The 18,586-nt window shown below is 41.1% G+C and overlaps 2 protein-coding genes across 2 annotated transcripts in view; one reads left to right on the top strand and one right to left on the bottom strand.

Moving 5' to 3' along the window:
• Nucleotides 1–3,941, top strand: part of CFAP126 (cilia and flagella associated protein 126) — a 29,004-nt gene extending 25,063 nt beyond the window's left edge. The window contains exons 4-7 of the mRNA XM_059925484.1: nt 2,162–2,229; nt 2,435–2,515; nt 3,028–3,204; nt 3,591–3,941. Of these exons, the coding sequence (XP_059781467.1) occupies nt 2,162–2,229; nt 2,435–2,515; nt 3,028–3,204; nt 3,591–3,884 (620 nt within the window). The 3' untranslated portion in view covers nt 3,885–3,941. The remainder of the gene's footprint in view (nt 1–2,161; nt 2,230–2,434; nt 2,516–3,027; nt 3,205–3,590) is intronic.
• Nucleotides 3,942–5,557: 1,616 nt separating this feature from the next.
• The window catches only part of SDHC (succinate dehydrogenase complex subunit C), a 28,243-nt gene continuing 15,214 nt past the window's right edge, over nt 5,558–18,586 (bottom strand). The window contains exons 4-6 of the mRNA XM_059934959.1: nt 15,713–15,774; nt 9,360–9,523; nt 5,558–6,426 (exon numbers count right to left, since the gene is read on the bottom strand). Coding sequence (XP_059790942.1) covers nt 6,322–6,426; nt 9,360–9,523; nt 15,713–15,774 — 331 coding nt within the window. The 3' untranslated portion in view covers nt 5,558–6,321. The remainder of the gene's footprint in view (nt 6,427–9,359; nt 9,524–15,712; nt 15,775–18,586) is intronic.

Here is an 18,586-nt window from a genome sequence, read left to right as displayed (position 1 = left end):
AGTAGTGGACCCTGTAAACAGGGTCTTGGCAGTACTGAGTACCTACCATGGTATGACATTATCTAGATACTTTATTCACCTCACCTCATTTACCCTGTAATTGTTCTATTATCTCCACAATACAAATGACTATAGAAATTCAGCGAAGGGATGTCAGTTGTTTAATGCCATACAGCTCCTATGTTCCTGTGTTGAGTAAGGACTCAAACCCCAGTGTCTGGCTCTAAAGTCTATGGTACATTACACCACACTGCCCAATGAACACAGCTCTTGGGGCTCCATGGTTTGTTGTGGTAGTTAAAGACCCCAGTCAAAGACAACCTGGAAGTTCCTAAGCAGGGGAAGTTATGCTAGAAAAAAGTCAGGGCCACTATTCAACCAATTTTCTCACATTTATTTACTCTGCCCCTCCCATCTCTAAAATGAAAATGAACCTAAGTTTCAGGGGAAAAGACTGGGGGCAGTGTCAGCCAAGAAAGTGATTAACAAGAAGGAAAAGGCAGCCCCTGCTAATTGGGAGGTAGTCGGAGAAGGTCGGCCTTCTTGCGGTTGCCAGGCAACACAGGTAAACAGAGGAAGTGGCAGGATCATGGCCACTAACTACAGTGCCAACCAAGTAAGTACTCTTTCCCATTTCTTTAACGTTTAATTTTGCCTTCCAGATTCCACCTTTGGCCTGACCCCTCCCACAGGATTCTGATGACTGAATATATAGCTAAGAGTCAGGTGAGATAGTATTTTTTTTACCTCCTCAGCTCCTGAGGGGAGGGAGGGCCTAAGGACAAGTAATAGGTATCTCTGGGTTAAGTTTGTAGGCCCTAACCCAGAGGTCAGCAAATTTTTTCTGAAAAGGGCCAGAGAATAAATATTTTAGGCTTTGTGGGTCGAGTGACAAAATCAGAGATATTATATAGGTATGAGAGAAAACACTTTTCCATAAAATTTTGACAAAATTCAAAATACAATAACTGAGTGCAATTTTTTGTAATATTAATGAAAAGCATGAAATTCTTATAGAATGAGAAAATATTTCGCTTAATTGGGGTACAAAGTTAGTGTTCCCCTTTATCAAATCAACTGCAAATGTTCATCTATAAAAACAATTCTTAGCTTTCTCAGGCCATCCGAAAACAGACAGGAGGATGGATTTGGCCCAGGCCAGAGTTTGCTGACCGCTGGTCTAGACCAGCACTGCAATAAAAAGATAATGTGAGTCACAAATGTAACTTTAAATTTTCTAGTAGCTACGTGAAAAAAATTAAAAAGAAATAATTTTAATAATATAACTTAGGGACTTCCCTGGCGGCGCAGTGGTTAAGAATCCACCTGCCAATGCAGGGGACACAGGTTTGATCCCTGGTCCGGGAAGATCCCACATGCCATGGAGCAACTAAGCCCGTGTGCCACAACTACTGAAGCCTACGTGCCTAGAGCCCGTGCTCCAAAACAAGAGAAGCCACCGCAATGAGAAGCCCACGCACTGCAACAAAGAGTGGCCCCGCTCGCCACAACTAGAGAAAGCCTGCGTGCAGCAACGAAGACCCAACGCAGCCAAAATAATAATAATAATAATAACATAATTTAGCCCAGTTAAGTCCAAAATATTATTTCCAACACTTAATATTTTAAGTTATAATCAGATGTTTCACATTCTTTTTTGTACTAAGTCTTCAAAATCCATTGTATTTTATATAGCTGACCCTTGAACAAGGCAGGGATTAAGGTACAGATCCCCACACAGTTGAAAAGCTACATGTAGCTTTACAGTCGGCTCTCCATAACCCGGGTTCCACATCCACAGATTCAACCAACTATTGATCATGTAGGGCTGTAATACATATTTATTGAAAAGTACATATTTATTTATTTATTGTAAGTTAACCTGCACAGTTCAAACCCATGTTGTTCAAGGGTCAACTGTACTTACAAAGCACCTCAATTTGGACTAGTCACATTTCCAATGCTCAATAGCCACATGTGGCTAGTGGCTCCCTGTTGGACAGCACACAGATGAAACAAATCACATTCTCTCTAAAGTGAGTTAAAGCTTACTTAGCATGGTTGTTCATGTCTTCGGTCTTCAAATCTAAAGAACTGTGCCTAGCTATCATTTCCTGGGCTTGGGGCCTTTGAGTCTCATAGGGATTCTCATCTTTTTCTCCACAGTATGAAAAAGCTTTCTCACCCAAGTATCTGCAGAACTGGTCTCTCGCCAAGCCAACAAAAGAGGTATTCCACGTTCAGCACAGCACAATGCCAGTTTCTGGCTCTTTACGTCATACTCTATGTAACTCATTGGTACCTAACTTCTTTCAGCCTTCTTTGAATTCCCATATCCTCCTCTCCCTCAGCCCTTAATTCAAGCCCTTCAGATACTTTCTTCCACTTTTCCACTCCATCTTCACAAGCACTTCTCTCCCCACCTCTACCCCAGAGGATTTCTTCTCATGAAGGCTACACTCAGATTATCGCCAATGATCGTGGTCATCTGTTGCCTTCAGTGCCCCGTTCCAAGGTGAGATACTCACCTCCATTCTCATCTTGAAAGGTATAGAACTGAGGCACAGAACTGTAGTAACAGAGCGGGGAGACTTGCAATCTCCTGCAGCTACTATTTGGGAAATTAAAGTGCAATCTAATTCACACTGTAACACGAGTGCCCCCAAACTTCCAGCCAGCTTATCCAACAGAACAGGGTTGTGTTTAACACCCAGAATTCCTTAAGCTGATGAATGATCTGTATAAAATGAACACCTTCAGGTGATAACATTTATGCAGTGGGTACGCTGCCAAACTTAACCTAAGGATATGGAATTTAAGCCAGCAGAGATAAGGGGATGAAAAAATTAGGGTAGCCTAAATGAGAGAGGGGGAAAAGGAAGAGTGGGGAAATTATGCTTTCATTCTTGTTTCATGACGATGCATTCCCAAAGGTAAAGGATGGAAATAAGACAAACAGAAGGCCCACCAATAGGTCAGTTACTGGGAGTGAGAAGCCCTGTTGAGGAATCCCATTTTTCCTTTTAGGCAAGTCCTTGGGGTTCCTTCATGGGCACCTGGCAAATGCCTCTGAAGGTACCCCCTGCTCGGGTGACCCTGACCTCCCGTACAGCTGCTGGTGCTGCCTCCCTTACCAAATGGATACAGAAAAATCCTGATTTACTCAAGGCCTCCAATGGGCTACATCCTGAAATCTTAGGCAAGGTATCTCTTCCTCCCATCTAACCTCAATCCTGTTGTCTTCACTTCTTTTCAACCTCAAAAATGCCTAATGTTATACTACCACAATCCCAGCAGGGGGAACCTCTAACCAATTCTGTCTTACCCTGTCTAGTCCTTAAACAACCTCTGAGGCCTGAAGGGATAAGCTAAGGGCATCTTATCCACACCCTCCCACTCACACCCCCTCCACACAGTACAAAATGAGCTGATCTCAAGGGGAAGTTAACAGTATCAAATTTAACTCTTATTTGAAACCTGACCTTTTGTTCATGGAATGGGGAGAAAGGGATCTAGAATTCTGAGATGGATTGGGAATGATCTAGGCCTAACCTGAAACATAATTGTCTCTTCTATTCCACCCCTGACAGCCCCGTGATCCAGATAGTCAGAAGAAACTTGAGAAGTCTATCACAAAGACTGTACAGCAAGCACCAAGTCCAACCATAATCCTAAGCTCCCCAGAATCAAATCTCAATTCCCCAGATCAACTCCAAAGCTCACACCCCTCTGAAGGTCACACTCCGGGTCCCCAAAGCCCACCCAACTCTCCAAAGAGTCCACCTGGAAGCCCATGTATGCTAGAACACTGTGCAGGTCCTAATTTAGCCGAGGTCCAGAAATGCAAACCTGGAACTCCATTAGGGACTAAGGGACCACACTAAGAAAACCTGTCTAGAGATTGAGTGATGTAAGCAAGACCCCCCAGTCAGGGAAATTATGGATGGGAATAAAGGCAAATTTGGAAAATAAACATTCTTTGTTGAATCTTCTACTGATTTGGATTTTTCCCTCCTGCTATGTCTGCCTCTTTTAACCCATAACTAGGAGGAGGGTTGGAGGAAATAGAGCAGGGAAAAGAACATGACAGTGGCTTGGGGGTAGAACACATTTTTACCAGGATTGAGTCATTTCCAGAAATGACCAGGAGGAAGCTGGTCTGAATCACAGCAAAAGAAACCTCAAATAACAAGTCTGTCACCCCTACTCGCTCACTTTTCATCCTGAGCATGAACTACAACTTCAAAGTCAGAAGTACAATCATTTAGGGTAGAGTGTGTGTGTGTGCATTTGGAGAAGGTGGGGAAGAAAAGGTACAGAAAGCCAGAGTAGAAGACACAATCCTTGTCTAACACTTCATTATCTGATGACAGAACACACAGGGAAAACAAATTAGAAAGAGTTATAAAAGCAAAACTCAAGCAAAAATACAAATATAATTTGAAAACTGAAGATATAGAAGTGATTAGAAGACAGAGAAGAAAAATAAAGGGAGACAACAAGTAGAAATTTAGGACAGAATAACATACATGATGACCACACTGCCACTCCCCCCACCCCAATCACCTGAATGATAAGAAGCCACCAAAAAAATCCCTTATCTATTTCCCAGCCTCCAATTTGTTTATCATTATCCCCATTCTGCATCTTCCTGGCACTGGCTGTTAAATTTAATGCCCTTGCCAAACCTTTCCCAGTTCCAGTGCCCAATAGTTCCCTGATAAACACATATGCCTAACTCCAAGGACAAGTACAGAGGACATATGTATACGCTGGAGGAAGGCTACAAAGACTTCCCAGGGCCAGTGTAGCAAAAAGGGAGAAGTGATCATCACTTAAAGCCAAAGACTACTTGGGAGCTGGGATGAAGACTGTTGAGGCAACTAAGTAAGGTCTTCCTCTCCAACTGACACCAATTACAGCCACTGTTACTTCTCTCCAACCCACAGCTTTAACTGGTTGGCTAAAAACTCAGAGTGACAGCAAGATAGATCTGTCACCCCAGAGTTTCCAAAGACTATCAAAGCAGCACTCCTGTCAAGGCAGTTAGGGACCCAAAAGCCTGGCCTACATAGATTATAAAAGTAGCAAGTTTTCTCATTAAACTACAAATGTTTGCCAGGTTTCCAACAATCTCTCCTTTCTTACCTCTACTTCCCTTTCTCCCCAAATGGACATACTTAGTTCATATTCATAGTCCCGTGGCTGTCCCCTCCATTGTTCCACTGGATCATAATTTGCTGAACTGTACCTTAAGGCTTATAATAATCAGTTCTCAGTGGGATTTTGGAGCCTGTAAAAACCAAAAATCTCTCCACATGCTTAACTTCCTCTCTCTTGCTCCTTCCTTCCCTGAGGTTTCGGCAAGATGTTAAAACCCTGGCTACTTGCATTTGATTCCCTGAAAATTTTTCCAGTGGTCACTTGTAGGACAAACTGTTTCCCTCCTGAGAAAGGTCGGATTGGGGGATGTAATCGCCTGAGACCAGAGGGAGGGGGAGGAAATTGGCTCCTCCCCAATGACCATTGTCTTGGTTTCTCAAGATATCAAGGAGAGTCAAAGACAAAATAATAATTTTAATTCCATTTCAGAAAAAGCTGTCACATGAATTTGGATTAGAAAACATGACAATAAGAGGCTTGGTTTTTCTGGAAATGCAAGGAAGAGAAATAATCCTTAATAGGTTCAATGATAGTTTTCTGGATCTTCCCCTTGCATCAAAAGCTATATATCTTCTTCTGCCCAAAGCATGTTCTCCAAGAGCCAACTTACTCTCTTCATCTCCCTCTAGCCGGGACAGGCTAATTCCCCTCCACCCCCACCCCTCTTCTTTCAGTCACACTGTGTGGGTGTTAAAGACCCTGGGCTCTGACCAATTAACAGAATTGTCCTTGAAGCCAGCAACCCACAGGCAGTGGCAACCCAAGCCCCACTCCCAGTCCCCAAGGCAGAGGCCACAGAGTGGCATTGTTTCCACTGTCTTAGGAAGAAGGAGCCAAAAGCTGACCCTCAGCACAAATCAAGGCCTAATATGGAGAGAGAATGAGGGCTCCCAGGCCCAGAGTAGGCTGCAAGCTGGGGGCAGGAAAAGGGAGTTTTTACAGTCATTCCATCTTTAGAAATAAGGGGAAAACTGGATCCTTTTCCACTACTCTGGTTCTATAAGGTACTCTTACTGCTGAGCTCCAAGGGGATCTGCAAGCACAAAAGGGTCTAAACAAATCAAGATAACTTTGCCATGGCCTAAGATAAGAGTAACAAACAGGAAGATAGGTCAATGCAATAACTGGTAGGAAGATGATGCTGGAAACGTCGGCTCTTCACATGGCTGCCAGCCCTACAGAGGACAACACGGTAAGAACCAAGACAACCACTCCAGACTGGTATAGCTGGGAAATCGTCAGGCCTTTTCCTAGGTCCCACATCTGTAGAAATAAGAAAAAAAAATTTTTTTTCAGCAATCAGGGTCCTGGTCACTCTCACAGCTCCTTTCTCAGAAAGAAACTCCACCTAGGAACAGGCAATTCCTCTCAGCATGATTCTAGAGAAAAGCTCTTCTCCCCATATTCCTGACCTTCACTTTCCTCAAAACCCACAATACAGTAACGACCACCCACTTATCCCAATGACAGTAAAGGGATCCATCCTCAGCCCGTAAGATCTTCCAGAATGAATAGATAAAAACTTTCCCTCGTGACAAAAAAACTGATCAGTGTTTCCCAAAGTGTGTTTCTCCAAAAACTAGTTCCTCAGAATGTTAAAAGGCATTACATGGGGGAAAAAAGTTCTGTGGTCAAATTAATTTGGTAAAAGTTTAATAACTACAAGACTTCTCAAACAATTTATTAATGCACACTGTTAATCTCCAAAATGGATATAATATACATGATTTCCTAGGTATAGCCAACCACAGAATCCCCTTTGAGAAGGAACATTTGTCCATCAGAGGACTAGTATTTTTTTTTTAATAAATTTATTTATTTATTTTTGGCTGCACTGGGTCTTCATTGCTGCGCACGGGCTTTTCTCTAGTTGCAGCAAGCGGGGGTTTCTCTTGTTGTGGAGCACGGGCTCTAGGCACGCGGACTTCAGTAACTGTGGCACAAGGGCTCAGTAGTTGTGGCTCATGGGCTCTAGAGCGCAGGCTCAGTAGTTGTGGCGCTCAGGCTTAGTTGCTCTGCAGCATGTGGGATCTTCCTGGACCAGGGTTCGAACCTGTGTCTCCTGCATTGGCAGGCGGATTCTTAACCACTGGGCCACCAGGGAAGTCCAGGACCAATATTTTTAAAAAATACTCTTTGGGGTCTAGAACATTATTTCTCAATTTTGTTTTGACTGTCACCCACACCCCCAACTAAGAAATATCTTTTTAATTAGTACCCAGTGTGTGTGTGTGTGTATGTATGTGTGTGTCTGTGTGTGTGTATATATAAAATATATACTATATAAAAGTTCATGAAACAATAAGCAATATTTATCATTACCATGTGTGTTATATTCTATATGTTGTATTCTATTTAAATTTTTTTGTTGTTGTTGGTAGCAATCCACTAAATTGATTTTCTACCCATTGAGTCAAAAAAACACAATTTAAAAAATACTGATCTAGACTCTCTTGTGCCCTAGGGACATTAACATATTGTACTCTAAAAGATCCCCTCAGGCAAAAGTAGAGTCTTCAGGTTTCATACTTTCCACATATGACTGTCTCAACACACACATATACCTATACCCTGAATGTAAAACTGAATAAATTAGGATTGCTTCAGAGAAAAATTAGAGAGCTCCCAAAATAATCAAGATGAGAAGATGCCCCTACCTCAGCTGCCAAAGAGCTTCTACCTAGATAAGATTAGGAGTCAAACAGATTCCACAAAAAGCCGTTTTGCTTATAAAGGCACATTGTTTTACCAAAAAATCGAGACCTACTGGGTGGTGGTGATGGGGGAATATTCTCTAGCATACCAGAGACCTTGTCACTTCCTACTCTCTTAATATCAATTCCACCCTCCACTCCCCCACTAGATCTTCTGGCAAGGCAATTATCAAGCTCAGAGTGCAAGAACTATGGACTGTCACAGAGAACAGATAAAATCCTGTCCCACACTCAGAGCCAGGACTTGCTAAAACAACAAACAAAAGCAGATTTAAGGGATTAAGAAAAGCCTTGACTGAGTTCTGACATTTTATGAAATCTCTTCCCCTTCCCTCCCCCCATACTGAGACAAAAGCAAATATATGGCAAGTCCCTGCCTGAGCCAGGATGCCAACAAAGGAAGCTGATCAGCTGATTCCATTGGAGAGCTTTGTTCTGTGGAATAAGAAGTCATTAATGGAAATTGCCCTCCCTCTCCATCCCCTCCTCCTGAGGGAAGTAAAGTCATTTTGAATCAAACTGAACACTGCCCCAGGGAACAGTTGATAGATACACTTAATTTAGTAGATCATCTAGTCTCTCACTTTTCTGATTCCATTAAACTGTCTATTGGACCAGACTACAATTCAGAAAGTGCTTATCTCTAGGCTCCGATGTGGAAGTTATGAAAGGTCAAATTAAGGCAAGAGCATCCAACTGACAGATGGCTTAGGTTGAGAAATAATGGAAAACCAGAAAGAATGAAGCTGTAATTATCTTCCTGGGAAAGGAAGCAAGACTAGGGGTAGGGAGACCACAAAATATAAATCTTAAAGTGCTGTAGGAGCGATTCATCTCTGACCTGGGGCAGGTTTCATTAAGCTTTAATTCCTTAATAAAGAGAAGGAGACACCAGTTTGAACTGACCCCAAGGTCATGTAGGAAGCAACATGGTCAGATTTCAGGCTATCAAAAGATTCCTAAATTCAGTATTGGGATCCTAGCACCCAGGTGCTTGTTAAAGTTGGCCCCATTCTCTCTAATAGTTCAAAACAAACAAAAAACAAAAGCAGTTAACACAATCCAATATCAAGATAATAAACGTCAGTATATTTGACTCCAGCCAGATTTGTCACTCTGTGTTGATAGGAAGTTTAGACTGAAAGCAGTAACTATTATTTGTCTGATAAATATGCCTTCTATGCCAGATGTATGGCCTGGCTTCATGGGTCTCTTTTAGTAACATCCCTCTCGAAACTAAAAGAGTTCACTGAGACCCTGCAAGTATCTTCCAGGCCTACGTGCAGCCTCAGCTACATCACCAGCTGCGCTACCTGGCAACGCACAGGGCATCTAGTTTAGCTTTCCCCAAGAGGCCCTTGAACAAAGGTCCAGCACAACTAACTTTAAGAACAGCACTAAACCCACACCAGGAAAGAGAAAATCCTTCCAGGCTCTCCATTCCTTTCACCCAGAAAATGCACAAGTCTACAATTAACTTACCAAGTGTCGGATCCCATTCCAGGTGTGATACGTGAGAGGGAAGACGAGTGCAAATTTGGCTGTGTGGATCAGCGCTGGCCCCAAACACAGGGACTTTACAAGTTCCAAATGAGACTCAAAGCTCCCAGGGACCAAGAGGGCTGACAAGCCAAAAAGAGAGACCCCTGAGGAGAAACAAAGTAAGCCCGTCACAGCTACACACCAGCTACAACCAATGTAACACATAAAACTGGGTTCTATGACAGCCCCTAGGACTTCACACAATTCTAAACCATTTTAAAATGGGGACGATTTAAACTAATGTTCACATTTGCAGTGAAAGATTCGCTACTTGGAATCTGACCCTAATCTCTTAAATTTGCCATATATTTTAGCATATTGCTCCTTCTTTCAACATCTCTCTCTATAAAAACTTCACCCACCATTTTAGAAGCCACCTCTGGCTGCATCTATATCATCATCTCGGTAAGAAAAAATAATAACAGTACATTCAGTCCAAGGAAAAGAATGAGAAAAAATTTTAAATCACTCAAATCTCTACCATACAAAAACTTAACTCAAAATGGATCAGAGACCTAAATGTAAGAACTAAAACCATAACACCAAGAAAACAAAGGAGTAAATCTTTATGACCTTGGATTAGCAGTGGTTTCTTAGATATGACACCAAACCAGAAGCAACAAAATAATAAACTGGACTTCATCAAAATTAAAAACTTTTGGGCACTGTCCATTTCTCCATCAGTCTGGAAGAATGCTGGTGCTGAGAATAACTACCATGGCTTCCAGTTCTTTGACGAAACCTCAGATGCGTCAGAATTTTATAGCATTCATAGGAGAAGCAAAGGCTGAAGGAAGACATGCTGTTCACACCCTAGGATGAGGCAGCCACATCAGAGTCTGGTCTCCTAGAGGTAAGTGTGGCTGAGTGGCCATTCCTGGGACTCAGTTATTAGACTGCTGTCACATTTGGTGCACAGATCAGAGCTGAGCCTGGTATCTGAGGCATATGTGTGGCTGTCGAGGTTTCGGAACTTCAGGTTTGCACTGAAATTCAGAGGATAATGGGGAGCTCCTGTGATCGTCTAGCTTCCTATCTATCCAGACTGTCAAAGATCCTTGAATGCTCTTGGGTCATATTTTCCTCCCAAACCTTCTCAAACTATCTCAGTTCCATGGTACCAGTGTTTTCAGGAATTTTTTTCATGATGCCCCTAAGCCAAAAGAAAAACCTAACAGTTCTGTTTATTAAGTAGTTAGATTCAAACAACTTAAATATTTATGTCCTAATAATTTAGCAGCTATTTGAAAAAAATATCCTTGTAAATGGAAAGAAAAAAATTTTATTCTTAAATAACCACGGTTACTTACTAATATGTTGTTGGATATCGTACATCTCAAACCTCAGAAATTAAATTGGACATTACCATCCTCACTTCCTGTTCCACACTGACCTTCACACAAGTCGGATTAGAGGATCAGACCTTCAGTGAGAGACCAGGCAAACCTACTGCTCAGGCTGTCAGCTTCGTTTCTAGAAAAGCCAAAGGACTTACAGATTTACAAAGTAATTAACAGAACTCTGAAATTACTGTTTTATTCTCTTGGGCTTTTTGTGAGATGGGACATGAATTATTGATTCTCAAATGTGATATGTCATATGTTAGGAATCCCAGTCATTCCAGACAGAGGCAGTGTAGAGAGAGTGAAAAGTGCACAAACTTTGGTTAAGACAGATCTGAGTTCAGTTCTGTCACTAACTAGCTACTATATCATCACTCCCTTCTCTGCTTATAATAATGCCTAGTTAGGACTGTGAGAATTAAATTAAATACATATATATAAAGTTCCTAATACAGGCCTGGTAGTGATTATTATTTACATTAATAGTTGCAATATTTAATCTTTTACCTCTCAGAAAATGTCTGATCATTTGTAGCTAAAAATCTCATTCTCAGCCCTTCCTACTCCATGTCTTGGTCCTTGAATTGTCAAGAGGGGATGACCTGGAAAAACTGATTGTCACCAGAAGAGAAAATGCTTCTCAGAAATGCTTTGTTTTCCCTCAAGGCATGACTACTCCTGCCCGCCACGCGCCCCACCCCCCCCCCCACAAGGCTGCAGGGAAGCAGACAGGCAGAATATATGATGAGATTAGTTTGACAACACTTTAGTTAAGACAGCAATCAGGTACTGCCAACCTGAGTTTTAAGCATCATTTGGACAGGTCCACCAAGTCCCTTTTAGATGTTTTCATTCTCTTTGCGGTGACATCTGCAGAGGCTTGCTGGGAAGAAGTGTCTGAAGGAACTTATGATGGCTTCTGGAAGTGGCAATAGGACTTACTGACAATCCGCACAGTTCTGTATGTAGCACTTAACTGCAGAGGAGCAGGCCGAAATTGGTCCTGGCAGCCAAGTGAAAGCACCATTTAATTTTTCTTAGTGATTAGATGGGACAGCTTCAGTGGCTTTGTTTTCATAATTTAAATTGTTTGGCTGTTAGAGGAGTCCCTCCTCAGGCACTCAGGTTCTAGGAGGAGAGGCTATTTCCTGCCTCCCAGTACACTAGACATCAGAGGATGATTTAGGAAATTTCATATTTAATTTCTTCTCATATACTTTTCATTTGTAAAAGGAAAGCTTTGGCCAAAATCGCTTCTGATTAACTTGATATTCCTTGTTTGAAGATGTGATACAATAAGAAATACGTATTTGGTCTTTTTCCCAGTTCCTGGCACACAGCTCCTAAAACCCTTGTAATCTCTGGAGTGAAAGGAAAGTTTTTTTGTATGCTAATGAGATAATTAGTAGCTGGGCGGGACGCCGGGTGCGGGCGGCTAGACAGCTTCAGGATGGGGTCTAGCTGCCAAAAAGACCAAGGCATGATTTGAGGATTGGGACTTTTAGTCCCATACCTCCCCCTCCCGTTCCCTGTCCACCTCCCTCCCCCAACCCCACCACACCTGGAAGTGGCTGATGATTGAGCTAATCACCAATGGCCAATGATTTAATCAACCTTGCCTAGGCAATGAAGCCACCATAAAACCCCCTAAACTACAGGACTCGGACAGCTTCCAGGTCACTGAACACAAAGATGTGCTGGGAGAGTGGTGTGCCCAGAGAGGGCATGGAAGCTCCATACACACTCCCCTCTCTGCTCCCCCATACCTTGCCCTGTGTATCTCCTCTGTTTGGTTTTTTAAATAAAGGAGTTGAGGACTTCCCTGGTGGCGCAGTGGTTAAGAATCCACCTGCAATGCAGGGGACACGGGTTCGAGCCCTGGTCCAGGAAGATCCCACATGCCGCATGTGGGAGCAACTAAGCCTGTGCGCCACAACTACTGAGCTTGTGCTCCTAGAGCCCGAGCTCCGCAACAAGAAAAGCCACCGTAATGAGAAGCACATGCACTGCAACGAAGAGTAGCTCCCACTCACCGCAACTAGAGAAAGCCTGAGCGCAGCAACGAAGACCCAATGCAGCCAAAAAAAAAAAGTTCTGAAGCAAGTTTAAAAAATAAAATAAAATAAAGAAGTTGATCCTTTATTTTAAAAACCAGTATGACTTGGGACTTCCCTGGCGGTCCAGTGGTTAGGACTCCACACTTCCAATGCAGGGGGCACAGGTTCAATCCCTGGTCAGGGAACTAAGGTCCCACAAGCCACATGGCAAAAAAAAAAAAAAAAAAGAAACAAAACAGTATGTCTAAATAAAGTGTCTTCCTGAGTTATGGTGAGCTCTTCTAGCAAATTATCAAACCTGAGGAAGGGGTCATGGGAACCCTGATTTACAGCTCAAATTTTATATATTTAATTTAATTCTCACAGTCCTAACTAGGCATTATTATAACCAGAAAAAGAAGTGATGATACAGTAGCTAGTTAGTGACAGAGTTGGAATTGAACTCAGATCTAACTCCAAAGTTTGTGCTCTTTTCTCTTTCTCTAAACTGCCTCAGTGGGGAATGACCAGGGTATAACACATCACATTTGAGAATCAATAACTCCGGTCCCATCTCATGAAAAACCCAGACGAAAAAAACAGTCATTTCAGAGTTCCATTAGTTACTTTATATATCTATAAGTCCTTTGGCTTTTCTAGAAAAGAAACGATTGCCTGAGCAGTAGGTTTGCCTATACAGTCAAGTGACCTTTCACTGAAGTTCTGATTCTCCAATCTAACCTGTTTTTAAAGACTATCCAAAACATTCAGGACCATTCTTCTACCCATTCAAGTTAATTGTACAATTTATTTATAGTTGTATTCCTCTAAAATATCTGTTGTTTGGTACTCATATTTTCTTTTTTGAATCTCATTCTTTTTATTGTTGTATGTTGCATCTTGATAACCCTTTCCCAGTCTCATTCACATTGCAGCTTCAGCTACCTGCCATTCTCAAGCAATTTACCTAATTTCACCTAGATTTTTATACTGTCTGTCACTATGAAAAATCACGAGTATTTTAATCCCTACAGAATCTAAGCAATGAAAGAGTGTTACTAGCCTTCTCTCTCCACCTTTTAAAGGACTGCTTGTAAAGGTCTTCCTCAATAAATTCTATATAAAGTCAAACTAGTGTCATCATGCTTTTTTAGTTCAACATGCTTTATAGAATTTATATATCGGCCACAAAATCTCTATAGTCTGAATAAATACCTAATCATGGATTTGTCTAGGCCAAACAAGTGAGAACATGAACCTTTTATGACTTCCCATGGTTTACGGGATCAAGTTCCAACTTCTCAGCACAGCAGTCAAAGTCCTTTACTGTCTGGCACACTTTCCAGCCTTATCTTTTGCTGCTTCTCCCATAACACAACTCTTAAACAAGCAGATCTAGTTATCATTATCCAGGACTCTGGATGCTTTCCAAACCCTGTGCCTTTGCATAAGGTAGTCTGTCCATTGGAAAGTCCTCCTCTACCTCCTTTTCATGAATTCTCCTACTCATCCTTCTTTCAAGTTCTCCAATTCCTGCAGAGTTGTTCTCCCCACTGGGATCTCATACCTCTATTAAAAAGTTATCACAGTGCATTCTAAATATTTATTTGTCTTACTCCTTAGACTCTTTCACCTTTGAGGGTAGAGGCTATTATTATCACTATCCAATTTCTAATGCATAACAGGAGATTAATTAGAAGTTAGAAGGAACGAACATATCTGAAATGACCACTATGAGCAAAGTGATTTACATGGTTGTACTCATTTAGTAAATAAAGATTTACTAAGCATCTACTGAGTGCTAGAGGATATGAAAAGTAAATAAGATAGATGCAGTTCCTACTCTATGAAGAATTGACAGCCTAATAAAAGAGACAGATTTATAAAAACTAAGCAAACAAAATAATTACAAGTTATATAATAACCTAAGGAATGGTAACAAAGGAATGATAACATCGGATCTTAGATAGGAGTTCCTATCTTTACTTGCTTACCAACAAAACTAATCTAATTGTTAATAGCAGAGACTTAGTTTTGGGTAATTCCTCCAATGTCTCAGCAGCAGCTCCCTAAATACAGGATCCCTATATTTGAGCCACTAGTCCTGTTGATGACCACTTCAGTGAAAACATACTCTACGGAAGCCTAGGAGGGGGCCCAAAGGATATTATGAAAAACAAAAATACGTCCATGTCTCCAGCACTAGCCAGAGAAAACTTTTAAAATACAGCTGATCCTCTCATAAGGTACTTTCCTACTGTGGAAAGATCCATCAGACTCCAGAAACCTGACTATAATCTGTACATCCTACCTGTAATAAACCTTACTACCTGAAAAGGATGCACTAAGACCAGCATACGACTCACTCTGCAGCTGTATTTCATATTATATAAATAAATAAATAGACATTCTGATTTGTAACCAAGATTTTTTGAGATTGGAGAATGAGTTAATGTTTTTGCATCTGATCAATTCTAGGTGATGAAAACTGGGTGCTAAAACTGAGTTTCTGAAAGAATAAGGTTGATGATTAATCTTGGACTGTGTTTGGTCAGTCAGCCAGTCTATCTCCATTATATTTGTATATCTGTTCTCTGTAATGTCAATAAACATACTATCAGGACATGCTAGGGATGATTTAAAAATTGGCTAAGAAAAAATAAGAAAAAGAATTAAAAAAAGAAAAAAAATTGGCTAAGAAAAGAACCTGAGCACTGTGTGAACTCATAATTAATTGTTAAAGAAATGAACAAACAATAAGTTTAAATGACTTATCATTTTCTCTAAATCAAGTTTCTGAGGAGGCACTGCCAAGGAGGCATTGCCAAGAGCCAAAGAAACAGAAAAGTTTTTCAAAGCAGTATGTGTGTGTGTGTTTGTGTGTTCACGTGCGCATAAAAACACATATACATACCTGCACTCAAGGCAATACCAGTGCCACGGTGGCAAATGGACATCACCATGGGAAGAGACCATCTGAAAAGAAACACAAAAAAGCAATTAAAAAAAGGAATAGATGACACCATAGTAGAGAGTCCGTCTTGGCAAAGAGAATATAAACCACTTCGGAAATAGGCAACCATTTATCACAAAACAAAAACAAACAGCTTTCACATTCCTGTGTTTCCACTCTCTAATTTGAAAATAAGAACAATGATTTACTTAAGGAGAAGCATTACTCCCTTTTCCAGATTGCATCACTAACAGAGCTGAGAGGAGGAATCAATTAAAACTCAAACTCAAAAAAAATAAAAAAAATAAAAAAAAAAAAAAAAAAAAAAAAAAAAAAACTCAAACTCCTCCTTTCATAAGAAGAAGGAACATGGGTCAAAAACATTAATTAAAGTTGCATACAGTTAGAAAATAAACACTAGATTACAACCACCTGGGTCCTTCCATTTCTCCAGTCATAAGACAGAAGTAGAAGAAAACCTGAGTTTTATTTATCCACTGTTTCATATAACATACAGTCATCCATGATCTTTCTTATTATATACCCCAAAATATCCAAATTGAGCATATCAGTCATTCCCTAATAAATTACCTATTCCAAATTTAAAATCTCATTTTGCTGGATTTAGTATATGTTCTTAATCCACAGTAGTTTTAAAATACTTTGTCATCAAACCACTTTTTAAAGCATGTTCTGGGACTTCCCTGGTGGTGCAGTGGTTAAGAATCCGCCTGCCAATGCAGGGGACATGGGTTCAATCCCTGGTCCAGGAAGATCCCACATAACGCAGAGCAACTAAGCTCATGCGCCACAGCTACTGAGCCTGCGCTCTAGAGCCTGCAAGCCACAGCTACTGAAGCCCATGCACCCAGAGCCCGTGCTCCACCACAAGAGAAGCCACCACAATGAGAAACCCGCGCACCACAATGAAGAGTAGTCCCCACTTGCTGCAGCTAGAGAAAGCCCGCACGCAGCAACGAGGACCCAACACAGTCAAAAATTAATTAATTAATTAATTAATTAATTAATTAATATCAATCATGTTCTGATTTGTCTATCTGCCAAAGCATTTCCATGGAAGGACAACCAACACTGCTACATTCTGGACCTAGTGCTCATGCTCAAGAGGGAACTGGTTAGTGAAATGGAAAGAACAGGCATCTTTGGATAAAGTTAACATTCATCCTGGAAAGTCAGCTTAGATAGGGAATGCAGAGCATAATCAGACCACGTACTCCATACTCTAAAGGGAAGCAAGTCAAGTAGGTTGAAAGGACCACAAAAGGAAATTCTATGTATTAAAAATGGTCACTGTAAGAAAGGAGTAATGTCTAAAGAAACCAAAATAACTGGCTAGACACCACTCTGATTAACTCAGACTAACAAGATAAATATAAAAGGCAGAAAAAGAGCCTCATAACAAAGGACAAGCGGAGAACAATGGCATAATTTGATTAGAAGAATCAGGAGACTAAAACCCAGAATGAGCTGAGGCTTGCAAAAATGTCAAGGACAACAACAAGGGGCTTTTAAAATTGTATTCAGGGAAAGACAGCCTCCTAACTGGGGTTGACAATTTTATGTTAATGGATGACAGAGTGCAAAGCAGATTGCTCAACTATTTTATTTGTCAAAGAGAATGATTATCAGACTGAAAAAGACAGAACAAATATTGATTTGAAAGAAAAAAAAAAAGTGGGGAAATTATAAGACATTGCTTAGCATTCCAAGTGCACTTAGGGTTCCTGGCAAGATGAATTAAATCCCAAGAGCTAACACATGGAACATATGCACTGTTCTAGTAATCTTTTAGACATATTGAAATGGAAAATGGGAGTCAAATGTTACCCTAATTTTAAAAAAATGGTTAGGCTCCCCTGGTGGCGCAGTGATTAGGAATCCGCCGGCCAGTGCAGGGGACACGGGTTCGAGCCCTGGTCCGGGAAGATCCCACATGCCGCGGAGCAACTAAGCCCATGTGCTACAACTACTGAAGCCCGTGCGCCTAGAGCCCGTGCTCTGCAACAAGAGAAGCCACCACAATGAGAAGCCCATGCACCGCAACGAAGAGCAGCCCCTGCTTGCCGCAACTAGAGAAAGCCAGCACGCAGCAACGAAGACCCAATGCAGCCAAAAATAAATAAATAAATAAATTAATTAATTAATTTTTTTTAAAAATTTTTAAAAATGGTTAAAACCATAGCCTGGTTAGCCTAGTACTGAGTAGGTAAGGGAGATTTTATTTTCCAAACAACCATGATATTATTTCCAGTCTCACATGATCTTCCAGAATCTTGTCACTCCTCATCAGGCAAGTATTTATATTTAGCCCCTTGACTCTGGGCAGGACTTCATGACTGACTGCCTCAAGATATAGAATGCAGCAGAACTGACACTGCACGAGTTCCAAATCACTTGCCCTCCTTCTATCCCTCCATCCCTTCGTCCATCCCTCTCTTATGCAATATGGAAGCCCAAAATAGCCTCAGCAGAGAGATCATGTAACAAGACCCATACAGAGAGAAAAACAAAGTCCCCTCTAAGAGCCAGAATCAACCCAAGACATGTGAGTAAACGGATCTTCAAATTATTTCAGTCCCAGCCTTGTGTTCTCTAGTTGAGGCTTCAGACATCATGGAGCAGAGACAGATCTTCCCCACTATTTCCTTTCAAACATTAGATAAGAGTCAAGCACAGAAAATCAAGATTGTTTAAATTCACTTACAGAAAAGATGATCACTAGGAGCCAGTATGATTTCCCTTTGGAAAATTTTTTTTCAGGAAATACTGAGATCCTTTTGAACACAGATTATATCTTATTCATCTTTGTATTTC

Source organism: Balaenoptera ricei, chromosome 1, assembly GCF_028023285.1.
Source record: "Balaenoptera ricei isolate mBalRic1 chromosome 1, mBalRic1.hap2, whole genome shotgun sequence".
NCBI classification, from domain to species: Eukaryota; Metazoa; Chordata; class Mammalia; order Artiodactyla; family Balaenopteridae; genus Balaenoptera; species Balaenoptera ricei.
The sequence above is the reverse complement of the archived record's forward strand: the minus strand, read 5'-3'. Positions and strand labels throughout refer to the sequence as shown.